This window comes from Balaenoptera borealis, assembly GCF_965194805.1.
Source record: "Balaenoptera borealis genome assembly, chromosome: 1".
Taxonomy (NCBI): Eukaryota; Metazoa; Chordata; class Mammalia; order Artiodactyla; family Balaenopteridae; genus Balaenoptera; species Balaenoptera borealis.
The window spans coordinates 177,171,883-177,184,732 of NC_138860.1; the positions used below are offsets into that span (position 1 = coordinate 177,171,883).

The following is a 12,850-nucleotide window of genomic DNA, read 5'->3' on the forward strand; positions in this document are numbered from 1 at the left end:
AGGACGCTCAGGATTTAGACCAATGGAGCCAGGGAAGGAGGTGCTCAGGGAAGAAGAAAGAGCAGGAAGAAAGGAGTTGGGTGTGGAATGGGGCAAATGGCATTACGGAAAAGGCAGAAGGCTGTAGGGCAGCTGCTAGCACCTTCGAGAGCTCTGCCTTTCCCTCGGCCGGCTCTGCTGTCCCAGGAGGACAGAGTCAGGACTGTCCTCCCCCTGCAGCTGGAACAGGCAAACCCCCAGACCAGGGAGCAGTTATCGACCAGGTCGCTGGGGAACTCCCCTCTGCCACCCTCACAGCCACACCACAATCCTTCTTCTGTGTCTCAGCGGTCTCTGCCAGGCGCCCCACTGGTGAGCAAGGCTCCAGCCGGGCAGAGGGGATGAGCCAGGAGGGGCCACAGCCCTGGAGTCAAGGGATCGGGACCCAGGGCCAGGCATAAAAGGCTGGAGGAGCCGCTGCCATCGGCTCTCGGGACACAGTGACTCAGCCACATTCTTCAGGCCTTCTGGGGCCTCCTGTGCTGAGCACAGGCCCACTGCTCACCATCCCCCAGTGAAGAACCCACAAAAGGAACTGGACATGTCCCACAGCTCGTGGCTTCACACACGGAGGTGGGAAGAGATGTGCATATATTCCTGGGGGCTCCAGGCGGCAGGGTCGTGTCAAGGTTGAAACTCTGGAGCTAGGCTGTCTGAGTCCGAATTCTGGCTCCACCACTTCCTGGCTGGGTGTCCTTGGACAGGTGCTTCATGGCTCAGTGCCTCAGTTTCCTTATCTGTAAAATGGGGAGTAAAAGTCTCTACTTCGCAGGGTTGTTGTGAAGAGTATATAAATTATGTCAAGTGCTCAGACAGTGCCCAGCACAGAGTGAGCTCTCTCTGAGCTTTAGCTCGTGTTATTATCTTCCTTCCAGAACCTCTTCCTTCAGGCCCAAGTGGAGAGAACTATAGCGCCCTTGTTCCCGAGGCCAGGACAAGGGGGCCTGTAGTCCTGGCAGATGGGTGTTGGTTGGGGATGAGGCAGGGGTCTCCCTGAGCCACCTCACAGGGAGCCCTGCACCCAAGGCTACTAGCGCTCAGGGGAGGAGGTGGGCCCAGAGCTTGGGGCAGGCCGGGGGCTGCCTGAGGGGCCAGAGAAGCAGAGGAGAAAGGAACATGCCAGGCCAGGAGCTGGGGCCACACTGCCAGTCCCATCCACCCTACTATCTCCTGCTTTCCCTTCCCCCTTGGTCTTTGGGGCAAAGATTTGTGCTGGTTCAGGCCTGGAAATACCAGAAATACCAGAAACTAAAGTCGTCTCTCTTTGGGCGGCCACAGCACAAAACCAACCAACATGATCCTGCTATTAACCTCGATTAACTTGGAGAGGATTCCATCTCAGGCTGTCAAGGCCCCCGTGGCTCCAGCCAAGCCCCCTCATGCCGGCCCAAAGTGTCCAGGCCAGGGCAGAGGGTGGGCCGTAGAAAGTGGGTGGCGGGCAGTATCCCCAGCTCAAGGGCCGAACCGAGAACAGGGCGTCCTGGGCCATGGGGGCCTGAGCTGCCCCCAGCCCCAGTGCTCGGGCTCCGCTGCCTGTCCACAGACACGGGCACAGAGGAGGTGATTGTTTCTGTCTGACCACGGCGACTGCTCCCCAGGGCAGCCGAGAGCACCGGCCTGGGTGTCACAGAGGTAATTGCCAACCACGAGGCCAAAGCCTCCCCCCTCTGCTCCTGTGGACACAGACACTCCAGCAAGAGACAGAAGGACAGTCACGGGCACACAGAGGCCCTCACAGGGCCCAGAGAGGAGCAGGGCCCGTCTGGTCACACACCCAGCCAGCCGTGTGCACACGCACCACACACACACACACAACGCACACAAAGACACTCCCTCCCACCACCCACACCCCCAGAAAGGGGCTACATAGCAGCTACACCCCCTGAGGCACAGTTCCTAGGAGGATAAAAACACCCATTCAGGCAAGAGACAGGGCAGGCACCAAAATAGAACCACCAAGAAGTCATGGGGCGGAAGGGAAAGACAGGCAGCAGAGGCGGACAGACCGGAGTTTGAGTCCTGGTTCTATCACTTCCTGACTGGACGACTGCGACCCACTTCCCCTCCCCAAACCTGCACTGTGCCATCTGTGAAATGGGCACGGATAAAGCTTCCGATGGTAGAGGGCACCCCCTCTACAGCAGTGATCCTGGTAAGCGGTGGGGCCACTGTCATTACAGTTTACTCTTAGAGGTACAAGGAAGCAAGGTGGTCTCAGAAATGGGCCCAGCCTCAGCAGGAAGGGCTGGGGCAGGTTCCTCGGGCGGGGGACCCCATCAGAGCCTAGAGGGGCCAGCTGGGGAATAAGCACAAAAAAGAGCTGGGTTGACAGGCCAGCCTGCTACTTCTGCAGTCTTGGTAAGTTAATTCACCTCTCCCATGCCTGTCTTGTCTCTCATAAAATGACGTTAACGTCACTAACCTCCCGGAGAGGTTGTGAGAACAGTAACTGACGGTGCTCAGAGCACTGAAGCTGCACCATCTGGCTGCTCAACCACATGCTGTGTGGCCTGGGACAAGTTGGCTGATCCCCCTGAAAGCGGGGATAATAATTGTACTCACCTGACGGGTGCGGGGAGGATACATGACCAGCACACGTGAAGACCGCAGGGCAGTGTCCGGCGTGTGTAAGTATGTTGGCCATTGGTGGGTAAGAATAAGCGCCAGCACGGCGTGACTCCTGCCCCACAGGAGTCAGCCTGCCTTGCTCTCTCCCTGGGCCTCCATCGTTTAGGAGTCCCATCTATGCCTCTCCTCTAAAAAGGAGGGTGCGGGGAGGAGCACTGGGACCCAGCCCTGCCCTCCCTCTGCCTCCCTCCCACAGGGACTCGGGAGGCGGCCTTCGTGTACGCCATCTCTTCGGCAGGTGTGGCCTTTGCGGTGACGCGGGCATGCAGCAGTGGGGAGCTGGAAAAGTGCGGCTGTGACCGGACGGTACACGGGGTCAGCCCACAGGGTAAGTGCGGGCGGTGGGGAGGGCATGCGTGGCAAGGCAGGGGCCGGGGCCCGGGCCCTCACTCACCCGCGGACTCCGCATGCCCACCCCACCCAGGCTTCCAGTGGTCGGGATGCTCGGACAACATCGCCTACGGCGTGGCCTTCTCACAGTCATTTGTGGACGTGCGGGAGAGGAGCAAGGGGGCCTCGTCCAGCCGGGCCCTCATGAACCTCCACAACAACGAGGCCGGCAGGAAGGTAGTGCGTGCGGCCCTAGCACCCTCACGGCCGGCCGGGAAAGGGCGGGCTCGGCAAGGTCCCCAGACACTCTCCCCCACCCACCTGCCCCTCAGAAAACACTTGTTGGGCTCCAGTACCAGGCACCTCCTATGGGGCGGGGGACGCGGGGAGGGAGTGGACAGGTAAGCAGGCGTCACAGAACAGTGTGAGCGGCCCCCAGTGTAGCACACACGTGCCCCAACACGCCCCCACCCACACATATATGTGCACACAGGTGTGTCTCCATCCCTCTTTGTCACGCACACACACCCCTAATAAGTAGCAGGGTTAGGATTTCTCCGTGTCACTGCGAAGACCGTGTGCTTAACTGCAGTACCGTCTGCTGTCTCAGTACCTACTCGTCAAGGTTCCTGTGCAGGTTCAATGCAGCCGTGTTCTTCCCCGACACGTCACTTTTCACTGTTTCGTGTGACACTGCCCTTTAACATGTCTCTCCTCCATCAACTCCGAGTGCCCCAAGGGCAAGGACAGTATCTTTGTTCCCAACACAGCTTACCAGCCCACCGTGGCATACGGCAGGAGCTTAATACAGAGGAAGCATGACCGTACATCTTTCTCCAATTCTGCGCCATGCCCCCGTCCCTGCCCCCGCTCGTCCGCCCCCCAGCAGCCCCTCCCCGGCCTCCCCTGACATCTCCTGATGGCCCCTCTCCCCTCCCCGCCCCCCGCAGGCTATCCTGACTCACATGCGGGTGGAGTGCAAGTGCCACGGGGTGTCGGGCTCCTGCGAGGTAAAGACGTGCTGGCGAGCCGTGCCGCCCTTCCGCCAGGTGGGCCACGCGCTGAAGGAGAAGTTTGACGGCGCCACGGAGGTGGAGCCACGCCGTGTGGGCTCCTCCAGGGCGCTGGTGCCGCGCAACGCGCAGTTCAAGCCGCACACAGATGAGGACCTGGTGTACTTGGAGCCCAGCCCGGACTTCTGTGAGCAGGACATGCGCAGCGGCGTGCTGGGCACGAGGGGCCGCACGTGCAACAAGACGTCCAAGGCCATCGACGGCTGTGAGCTGCTGTGCTGCGGCCGCGGCTTCCACACAGCACAGGTAGAGCTGGCCGAGCGCTGCAGCTGCAAGTTCCACTGGTGCTGCTTCGTCAAGTGCCGGCAGTGCCAGCGGCTCGTGGAGCTGCACACGTGCCGGTGACCGCCGCCCAGCCCTGCGCCCGCAACCACCTAGTGGCCCAGGGAAGGCCGATAATTTAAACAGTCCCGCACCACCCACCCCAAAAGATACTGGCTGTATTTTTTATTTTGGTTTGGTTTTTGGGTCCTCATGTTATTTATTGCCGGAACCAGCCAGGCGACCCCAAGGGCACCAACTGGGGCCTCCCTGAAGCCTGGGCCTTTGCGGCTGCCACTGACCAAAGGGACTTTGCTCATGCTTCTGGCTGCCCACATGTGGCCACTGCTGACCACTCACTTTTTATCTGTACCTGTTTTTCCACTTGCAGACTTAAGGTGGGTAACGAAGTGTTACAGCCACATGCCTACTGACCCTGCCATCTAGGGAAAGGGGCAGCCCTATGGCAGGGGAATGGTGCCATCTTGACGGCAGTTGCACCCCACACTTACACACGCACCTCGGGCAGCTTCAGCCTGGTAGCTTTGTCTCTCAAGCCCCCTGGAAAAGGAATGGGCAGACACCAGGTCCAGGGCAGAGGGTTAATTTCAGGCCTCCATGAGCAGCCAGAGGTTCAATCTCTGTGGGACCCTCCAGGCAAGAACAGCAGATGAGGCGAGAGCCGGTGAAGGCTGCAGTGCCCCCACCCCTAGCCCAGCCGCCAGGCCTCCCCTCAGAGAGGGAGACCCTCACTCCCTGGTCCCTCCCAGGCAGGAATACGGCTGCGTCCTGGATCAGAGACCCCAGCTGGGCCTTCACGGTGACGCCGTGAGCGTCACTCCACGGTGCTGCTCCTCCATGAAACTAAGAATGGAAACGCCACACGCACACAGGAGAGGGCCACGTGAAAAAGCCATCTCCCAACTTTTATTTCACTCCCTTAACCAAATCTACTGAGCAAATACTGTTCTAGGCCCTGTACTGGGCCATCTCACTGGATGACCACAGCAGTCCTGGGAGGCCAACAAGACAGGGATGCATGCTTGTGCCCATTTTACAAGAGGAAGGGCAAGGCTCAGCTGGGTCCCAGAGCCAGTAGAGGCAGAGGCAGAGCCAGAAGAGCCCCCCCAGCCAAGGCTCCTCCTGGACTCCTGTACCCAAAGGCCCAGAAACTGTAGGTCCCCCTGGGTCTGAGCCTTGGGGATGGAGCTCTGGCTGGAGGAAAAGGGGCTGGGAAGCAGCAGGAGCCACAGACCACAGGCTGAGCCAGAGCCCACTTGGTTCCCAAGGGAGGGCAGAGCAGGCTCTGAGGGAAGAGGTGGACAGTGGGAAGGCTGACGAAGTGAGGTCTCCGCAGCAGAGGCACCCCTGCCCCCAGGTACCGTGGGTACTGAAGCAGAGCCCCCCAGAGCCAGCACCAGCAGCCCGGGCCTGGCCCTGTGCACCAGCCAAACCATCAGGAGCCCAGCCCAAACTTCTGTGAGCAGGACCTGCACACAGCAAGCCCTGGCCTGACCCAACTGCTGCTCAGGTGGGCTCCCGACCACCAGAGGACCTCACTCTCAGCCCTCTCTCCAAGCTGCACCAACACTGGGGCTTTCGGCTCCTGGTTTGAGGTCTTAAGCTCCAGGCTCCAGGTTCTCAGACTCCAGGTTCTTGGCTCCAGGGTTCAGCGTCTGAATTCAAGGTCCCAGATCCAGAATACGGGCTCCAGCCTGTAGACGCTCTCCTCCAGGCCTTGCGGTTTGTGCCTCCTGGTGTTGGCTCCCTCACGAAGACAGGGTCAACACCCTCGGCCCCCAGCCAAGCTCTCTGCTCAGTGTCCATCCAAGAAGAAGGCCAAAACCAAGTGAGATGCTGGACCCACATTCAAATGTGGGGATAATCTTGGGGCAGGCAGGCTCTGATGTGGATGAAAGCTGAGCCGACTAAGTGTCCCCACAGCTGCCCAGCTGGGCTCACTGCTCCTCTGGCGGGCTCTGTTCAGCTGTCTGCTCAGAGCCAGGGAAAATACTATCCCTCACTGGCAGAGGCCCGACCCACACAAAGGAAGCAGTGGAGACCCCTCCCCCACCCCTAAGTCCTGTCCCCAGAGCCAGAGGACTAGTAGATTCAGGCTGGATGCTGGTATGATGGGCACTGCCCCAGGGAGAAGGGAGAGGATCTCTGCTTATTCATAGGCCTCACCTCTCCACCTACCAGGGGGCTCCTCAAAGCTGATCCTCCCGGGGTTCTGAAGGGTGTAGCCCCGGTGAAGCAGACTAGATTCTAGGAACCTCTGCCCAGCCCTACCACCACTGCCACCAGCACCCCAAAGGCCAAAGGGATCCACAGCTGCAGGAAAATGGAGTTTCCTTGGACACACCCAGCTCTAAACTGTCCAGCAGAACAGTTTAAAGAGCAACCAGCACAGGACTGACATAGCCACCCACCCTGGAAGCTGGCCAGAGGGTTCAAGCCCTGCCCGAGACCCTCTCCACTAGTCTTAACGCAAGGCAAAGGTGTCCTCGGAGGCCTAGGGCTGGACAAGCCCCAGCTCTGGATGCTGCTACCCCCTCTGCTGCCCCCACCTCATCCCAATTTTTATACTAGGCACCTTGCCTTTGTGACGTCCCCATGAAATAGTCTGGTGCACGATAAAATGATTATTTCTTTACCTTGCAATTGTGGCAGTGACTTTTTTTGTAGAAGAGGGAGAAGAGAGACTTGGGGAAGGACATGGGAAAAGCAGATAAACATTATCAAATTCTAGATATGGGGACACTCCTTGCCCCCTCTCCTTCTCAATAACTAGTTTGAATTCACCATTAACACCCAGAGGCTGTATCCGCATTTCACTGAGCCATGATCAGCTGTTCAAACCTTGGCCTAATCCAAGGTCTCAGAACCCTTCTTGGGCATTGATTTGGAAAGGAGGGACAGACACGATGACAGAGGAGGGTGTGGTAAAGTGGTTGTAGATTGAGGAGGTGGGGGACAAATAGAAAAGAATTTAGTTCCTGCCCAAGCACACAAGGATTCAAGGCCTGTGGCTAAAAGTAAACTCCAAGATCGGAGCCCAGTCCGAATGAGGAGTCTGGATGGAAAACTCCATATAACTCAAGTCACAGCTGCTGGGGAAACCCGAAGTGGCTTCTCAGGAACCTCAGTCTAGTGGAATGAAGTCCTCAGCCTTACCAAGGGGGCTATGGTCCCACACCCACACCCCGCCCCTACTGCAGTAAACCCACACCAGCCTGGGAACAGTTAGGCTACTATGTGCTTGGCTTTCCAAAAATTTAATGGGGTATAAAAGGGCCAAAGCAAAGTGCTTTCAGGATAGCAGTGGTACACACAAATTTGTGAAGCATTGGGGAAGGGATGGGGTCTAGAGTATGGGTGGATAGAAAAGGACACATCCGCAAATCAGGGTCAAACGCAGAGAGAAAGGGACTGGTGACATAGAGGGTCCGAGATGGTAGAGCAAAGAGGTGGGGATGTCCGTGCCCAACCACCTTCCAGAACTGGGAAAAGGACCTAGGCTTTGCAATCAAACAGACCTGGGTTGGAATCCCAGCACTGCCACTTCTTCACTATATGGAACCTTGAACAACTCTTTGTCCCTCTCTGGAACTCATTTTCTTCATTTGTAATATAGGGCTGCTCCCCTTGCCCCAACTTCATTCATAATTTGGGGTTAAATAATAATAGAACCTATTTCTTGGGGATGTTAAATAAAACATGTGAAGCTCAACAAATGGCAGCTATTACTATAAATATTATTATTCCCTTTTCAGGAATGCAGTGGGCAGTTAAGGGAGCTCTAAGACTGAGGGGATCCGAGGGACGATGAGACGAGGAAAGCAGATAGTGTGGGATAGGTTAGGGGCTGAAGGCAGGTGTGCCCCAAGACTGTGGTCCTACTTTGGCCCCATCCCAGAGATCAGAAGCAGGCGGATGTCTCAGGGCAGAGATCTCCAGGCAGGAAACAGAGAATCCAAGGGATCGGGATACCCAGGGGGCAAAGCAATGGCAAAGCTGCCCCTAGGCACCAACAGGAGAGGCTGAATCAAGGTTCCAATGTGGGGGAGAGGCAGGACTAGGACAGGGGGTGGGGGTGAAGGAGGCCACAGTCAGAAGTAGAGGCGGGTGTGTCAGAGCTGTGGGAAGCTTATGTAGTGGGGCCCAGGGGCTCCTCCTGTGAGGGTGGGAGGTTTCCAGGGCTCCCAGGCCAGGTCTGCTCGCAGAGAGGCTGTGTCCAGGTCCATCCTTGACAGTGCCCTCAGCCTCAGGCCTGAAGGTTTCTGAGAAGGTTGTGAAACCGTGTGATAATAAAGTGGACCTCCTTCTCAGCTCCTTCTTGACAGCCGGTACTCCAAGGAAGTCTTGGGGAGACCAGAGGCAGGGTTTAAAGTGGATCTTGGGCCAAGAAAGGGCCAGAGAACACAGGAAAGTGAAGGGTAGAAGGAAGTATAGGGAGGGTTCTGGGCAACTGAGAGGGGCTAAGAAAGGCTGAGTGAGGAAATGGCAGCGGGTGGGAGGGCAGACACAGAAACAGAAAGATACCAGAAGAAAGAGAGGAAGGTGCTGAGGGACCAGAAGGCATCCGGGCAGAGGAGCCCAGCAGCTTCCTAGTAAGAGGGGAAAACGCTGAGCTTCAGGAGAAGGCGTTTGACTCGAGAAGGTCTAAGGGATGGGGGGGAGGGGGCGGAGTGTGGCCTGGCCTGGCCTGGCCCAGGCGATGACTTCATAGGCATCTCCCCCCATTCCTTCCTGAGCCGCCAGCCCTGCTGACCCCCTGCCCGCATCTCAAGGGTCTAGGCCAAGCAGGCGCTGACAGGGGAGAGAAGGGGCCCTCCTGGGCCAGGTCCCCAAGCCTGGCATAGTGCCTGCTGGGGAGGAGGGGCCTAGAGGCCCAGCCCTTGTCAGCATCCCGGCCGGCACTTCGGAGGCAATTAGCAGCCCAGCTGAGCTAATCCCCCGCCTGGCGAGGCCAACACAAACAGGCCCAGGCTGGGTACACACTCGCCTCCCTGTTTGCTGAGGGGCCCGGTGGTCTGCCAAGAACAACACCAATAACCTGGGGCCTTCTCGAGGTTAAGAGGAGGACCGGGGCTTGCTGAAGAGCTGACAGTGCCCGACAGAGCATACTCTGGCCAGGTGCCCTGACTGCCCCAGAAAGGCAGCCACTGTTCCCAAGCCTTTGGCCAGCCAGGAAGAGGAAGCTGGACACAAGGAGCCATATACTCTGATTCAGTGCCCACCCCCACCCCCACCCCTGCCACCTGTGAGCGAGAAGGGCCAGCCCGGGCTTGTGCTGCTTCAGCCAGCCCGACAACTGAGGCCGGGAGGGGCCGGGCCCTCTAGGCAGGACTCGAGGATTACATGCTCCACGCTGGACATGGGAACCCAGAGGCAATTCAGACCTGGACCCTGCCCTCAGGGGCTCACAGTCTAGCGAGAACAGACTGCGTAGGACCCTGCAGCAGGGCCAGTCTCTAGCCGCACTGGCCACTTCTCCAACTTGGAAACGCCATGGCAGAACTCCCACAACTGAGAAGGCAAAGGCGGACCCAGAAGAAACAAACAGGCCCAGAAATTGATAAATGGGGAGACAGGAGGGATCCAGAACCAACTTTGGCACAGACTGGTCCCGGTTCAAGCCAGCAACCACTGGGTGAGCCCAGAGACAAGGCCCTGCTCTGCATCCCCGCTTCTCGATTCCAGCCCAATTCCACCTTCATCAGCCCGTGGCCTGGGAGCATCTCTGTCCTGAGCCAAACCCTCTATCCTCAGTTGGTTCCTCACCCCCACAGGTATGTATGGACTCTGCAGCAACATCAGGAGCCACAGGCCCTTTGAAGTGTCTACTTGGGAAAGTGACATGGCCTCCTGCCTGGCAGGCCCCTTGGGACACTGTGCTGATCACCAATAGCCAACACCATCACCGTTTACTGAGCACCTACTGGCTGTGGGGTCAGACCCACACCAACACTGCCTACCAGCACTATCCCGTGTCATGGTCACAAGCGAATAATGGAACAGGAATACTTCCTGTCGGATAAACCAGCTGGGAGGCAGGCGCACGACTTACCCCCACTTTACAAATAAGGACACTGAAGGCCACAGAAGGGAAGACTTGCCTACAGCCAGAGCCCAGACCTCCAGGCTCCTGGTCAGGATGTCGTGTGTCACCAGGCTCCACCCACAAGCCTCTTCATTTTTCTTCACCCCACCCTGGCCTAGACCCTCCTGGGTCAAAGAGCCTCAGAGTCTTGAGCCTACCCCTCCCCACAAAAATAGCATCATCTGTCTCCGGCTGGGCTAAGCTCAACTCTGTCACTCTGCTGGGAACCTACACATGGCTATGTAGACAGCTTTCTCTAGGGCAGAGGGTGAGGAAGGCTGGAGTCACTCTGCTACGGTGGACAAAGCCACATCTGGAAACAGCAGCCCTGCCTACTACCCCCTGCCCTGGCTGGTGTGGCAGAAGACTAGGTCCAGTTCCAAGCCTGCCAGATAGGCTGTCAGGATCCTGCCCACCACAGGAAGGGGCTGACAGTCCATGATCTGAACTCTCTTTGGGCTGCTCCCATACCTGGCCCTAGAGCATCTAGCCTTGGACCAAGGTATAGATGAATAGATGAGTCCTTTTCCCCTTCAGTTCAGCCAAAAGGGGAGGTATTTTCCAAAAAGATATTTTACTAGGAAATTGAAGGAAAAGAAATAGATTATAAGTACACAGAAACAAGCAGATTCCTAAGCAGGACTTTAACCAGCACCTAACCAGAGCCCTGTGGACACCACTTCTCCCTTCTCTCCTCAGGAAGCCTCCTTCTAGACACCAGGACATGGGGGTCTCATTCTAGCTCCACTGCTGGCAGCCTGTGGAATCTGAAGCAAGTCAGTAAACTCTAAATCTCATCGGTAAAAGAGATGAAGATAACGACAGAGCCAGGACTGAGCTCGCTTCTGACTCCAAAGCTTCTATTCTGTACAGCCTCCCCACCCTGCCCCCACCACCACGGCTTTCAGAGGACCACACGAAACACTGAATGGGGAAGTGCTTTGTGGACTGGGAAGGGCTGTAAAGGACATTGATGGTCGTCATCAGCCAGCACCCTGGCTCTTTAAGAATGAGGGAAAGCGTTCTCTGGGGGTGTGGGGATGGCACTGTAGGTTCCCGGTCCCATCAGGTTTAGACGACACAAGAATTTGCTGGGTCTCTCTTCTCCTGGGAGTCTTCCCATCCCTCCTTCTCCCTCCTTTCAGCACCTCAGGCAGCCTGGGCCTCCTCCTCATCCCCTTCTTGGACTGCGGCTGGAGCCACCTGGGAAACTTCAGAAATAGCTGATGGTTATCACAGCCAGGACAGGGCGAGTTGCTGCCCCTCTGATTCATCACAGAGCTGGAGTGGATCCAGAGAAGTGACCAAGAGGATGCAGGGCTGCTGCTATGAATTCAGACTGCTTCAGTCCAGAAAGAGAGAGGCAGAGAGCTCATTCATATCATAAGGGGATAAGGAAAGGGGACTTTGGAATCATTCTTCGAAAGAACAGGCACGCGGGGTGCTGGAAGAAGCCTGAGCTGAAGTCACACAGATCCGGGACTGAACCTCTTCTAGGCCTCTCGCTAGCAGGGTGACCTCGGATACGTTAACCCCTGTGAGTCTCAGCTTCCCCATCTATGCCATCTCAGAGGCTACTGTGGGAACTGGACCATAATGTAGGTGGGTGTCCAATAAAAAGTTCTCTGTCCCGGTCCCTTCACTTCGACCTGGGACGTGTGTTCTCCCCTTCCCCCTTCCCACCTAGCCAGGTACCAAAGGCACCACCCACACATACCCCAGCCCTCTCCTCTCAGCGCCAGGGGAAGCTCAACATGTCACATGATTCCTAGGCCCCATGCTGCTCAGGCTCCCGTCTGCAAGCCCGGCAGGCTTCAGTTAGACAGCAGGCCCCCAGCTCGGTGAGGAGAAAGGCAGGTTATTCCCCTCCAACTTGCCCTCAAGGGTAAGAGCTCCATCCAGTTCACCCAGCAGAGGCTTCAGCTCATTAGCAAGAAAGGGGTTCTCAACCTTTAACCTATGCCCCCCTGCCTTTGAGCAACAAAACCCTTGCTTCGTTAGTTCTATGGGACATTTCAAAATAAATCTTGTGACTAAAACGAGCACTTCAAGTTACATACACCATTTGTCCCCTGGCTATTCTGTTGATAATACTTCCCCTCAAGGGAAGTCTAGTGGTCAAAAGCTCTGGAGTCAAATAATCCCAGCTCTACCATGTCCTAGCTGTGTACCTTGGGTAAGTCATTTAACCTGTCTCCTCAGTTATAAATTGAGCTACTGTGAAGATAAAGCACATAAAGCACTTAGCACGTTGCCTGCCACACAGCTGGTGCTCAGCCATTAGCTATCACTACTGCTGTTAACAGCAGAGAAGGCTCCGGAGACTCGCTGAGCCAGATGCGTCACGGTGCGCTCCCCAGACCTCAGCTGGCAGAAGATACACTGCACAGAAAAATGGGTGGGTGCCCCTTTT

The 12,850-nt window shown here is 57.0% G+C and overlaps 1 protein-coding gene across 4 annotated transcripts in view; it reads left to right on the top strand.

Moving 5' to 3' along the window:
• The window catches only part of WNT4 (Wnt family member 4), a 28,332-nt gene extending 21,345 nt beyond the window's left edge, over nt 1-6,987 (top strand). For 2 of the 4 annotated variants that reach the window (XM_082372765.1, XM_082372764.1), the window contains exons 3-5: nt 2,864-2,995; nt 3,092-3,234; nt 3,948-6,987. In XM_082372765.1, the coding sequence (XP_082228891.1) occupies nt 2,864-2,995; nt 3,092-3,234; nt 3,948-4,415 (743 nt within the window). In that variant the 3' untranslated portion in view covers nt 4,416-6,987. The remainder of the gene's footprint in view (nt 1-2,863; nt 2,996-3,091; nt 3,235-3,947) is intronic. The other 2 variants (XM_082372767.1, XM_082372766.1) reach the window with 2 other exon arrangements.
• Nucleotides 6,988-12,850: the final 5,863 nt, after the last annotated feature.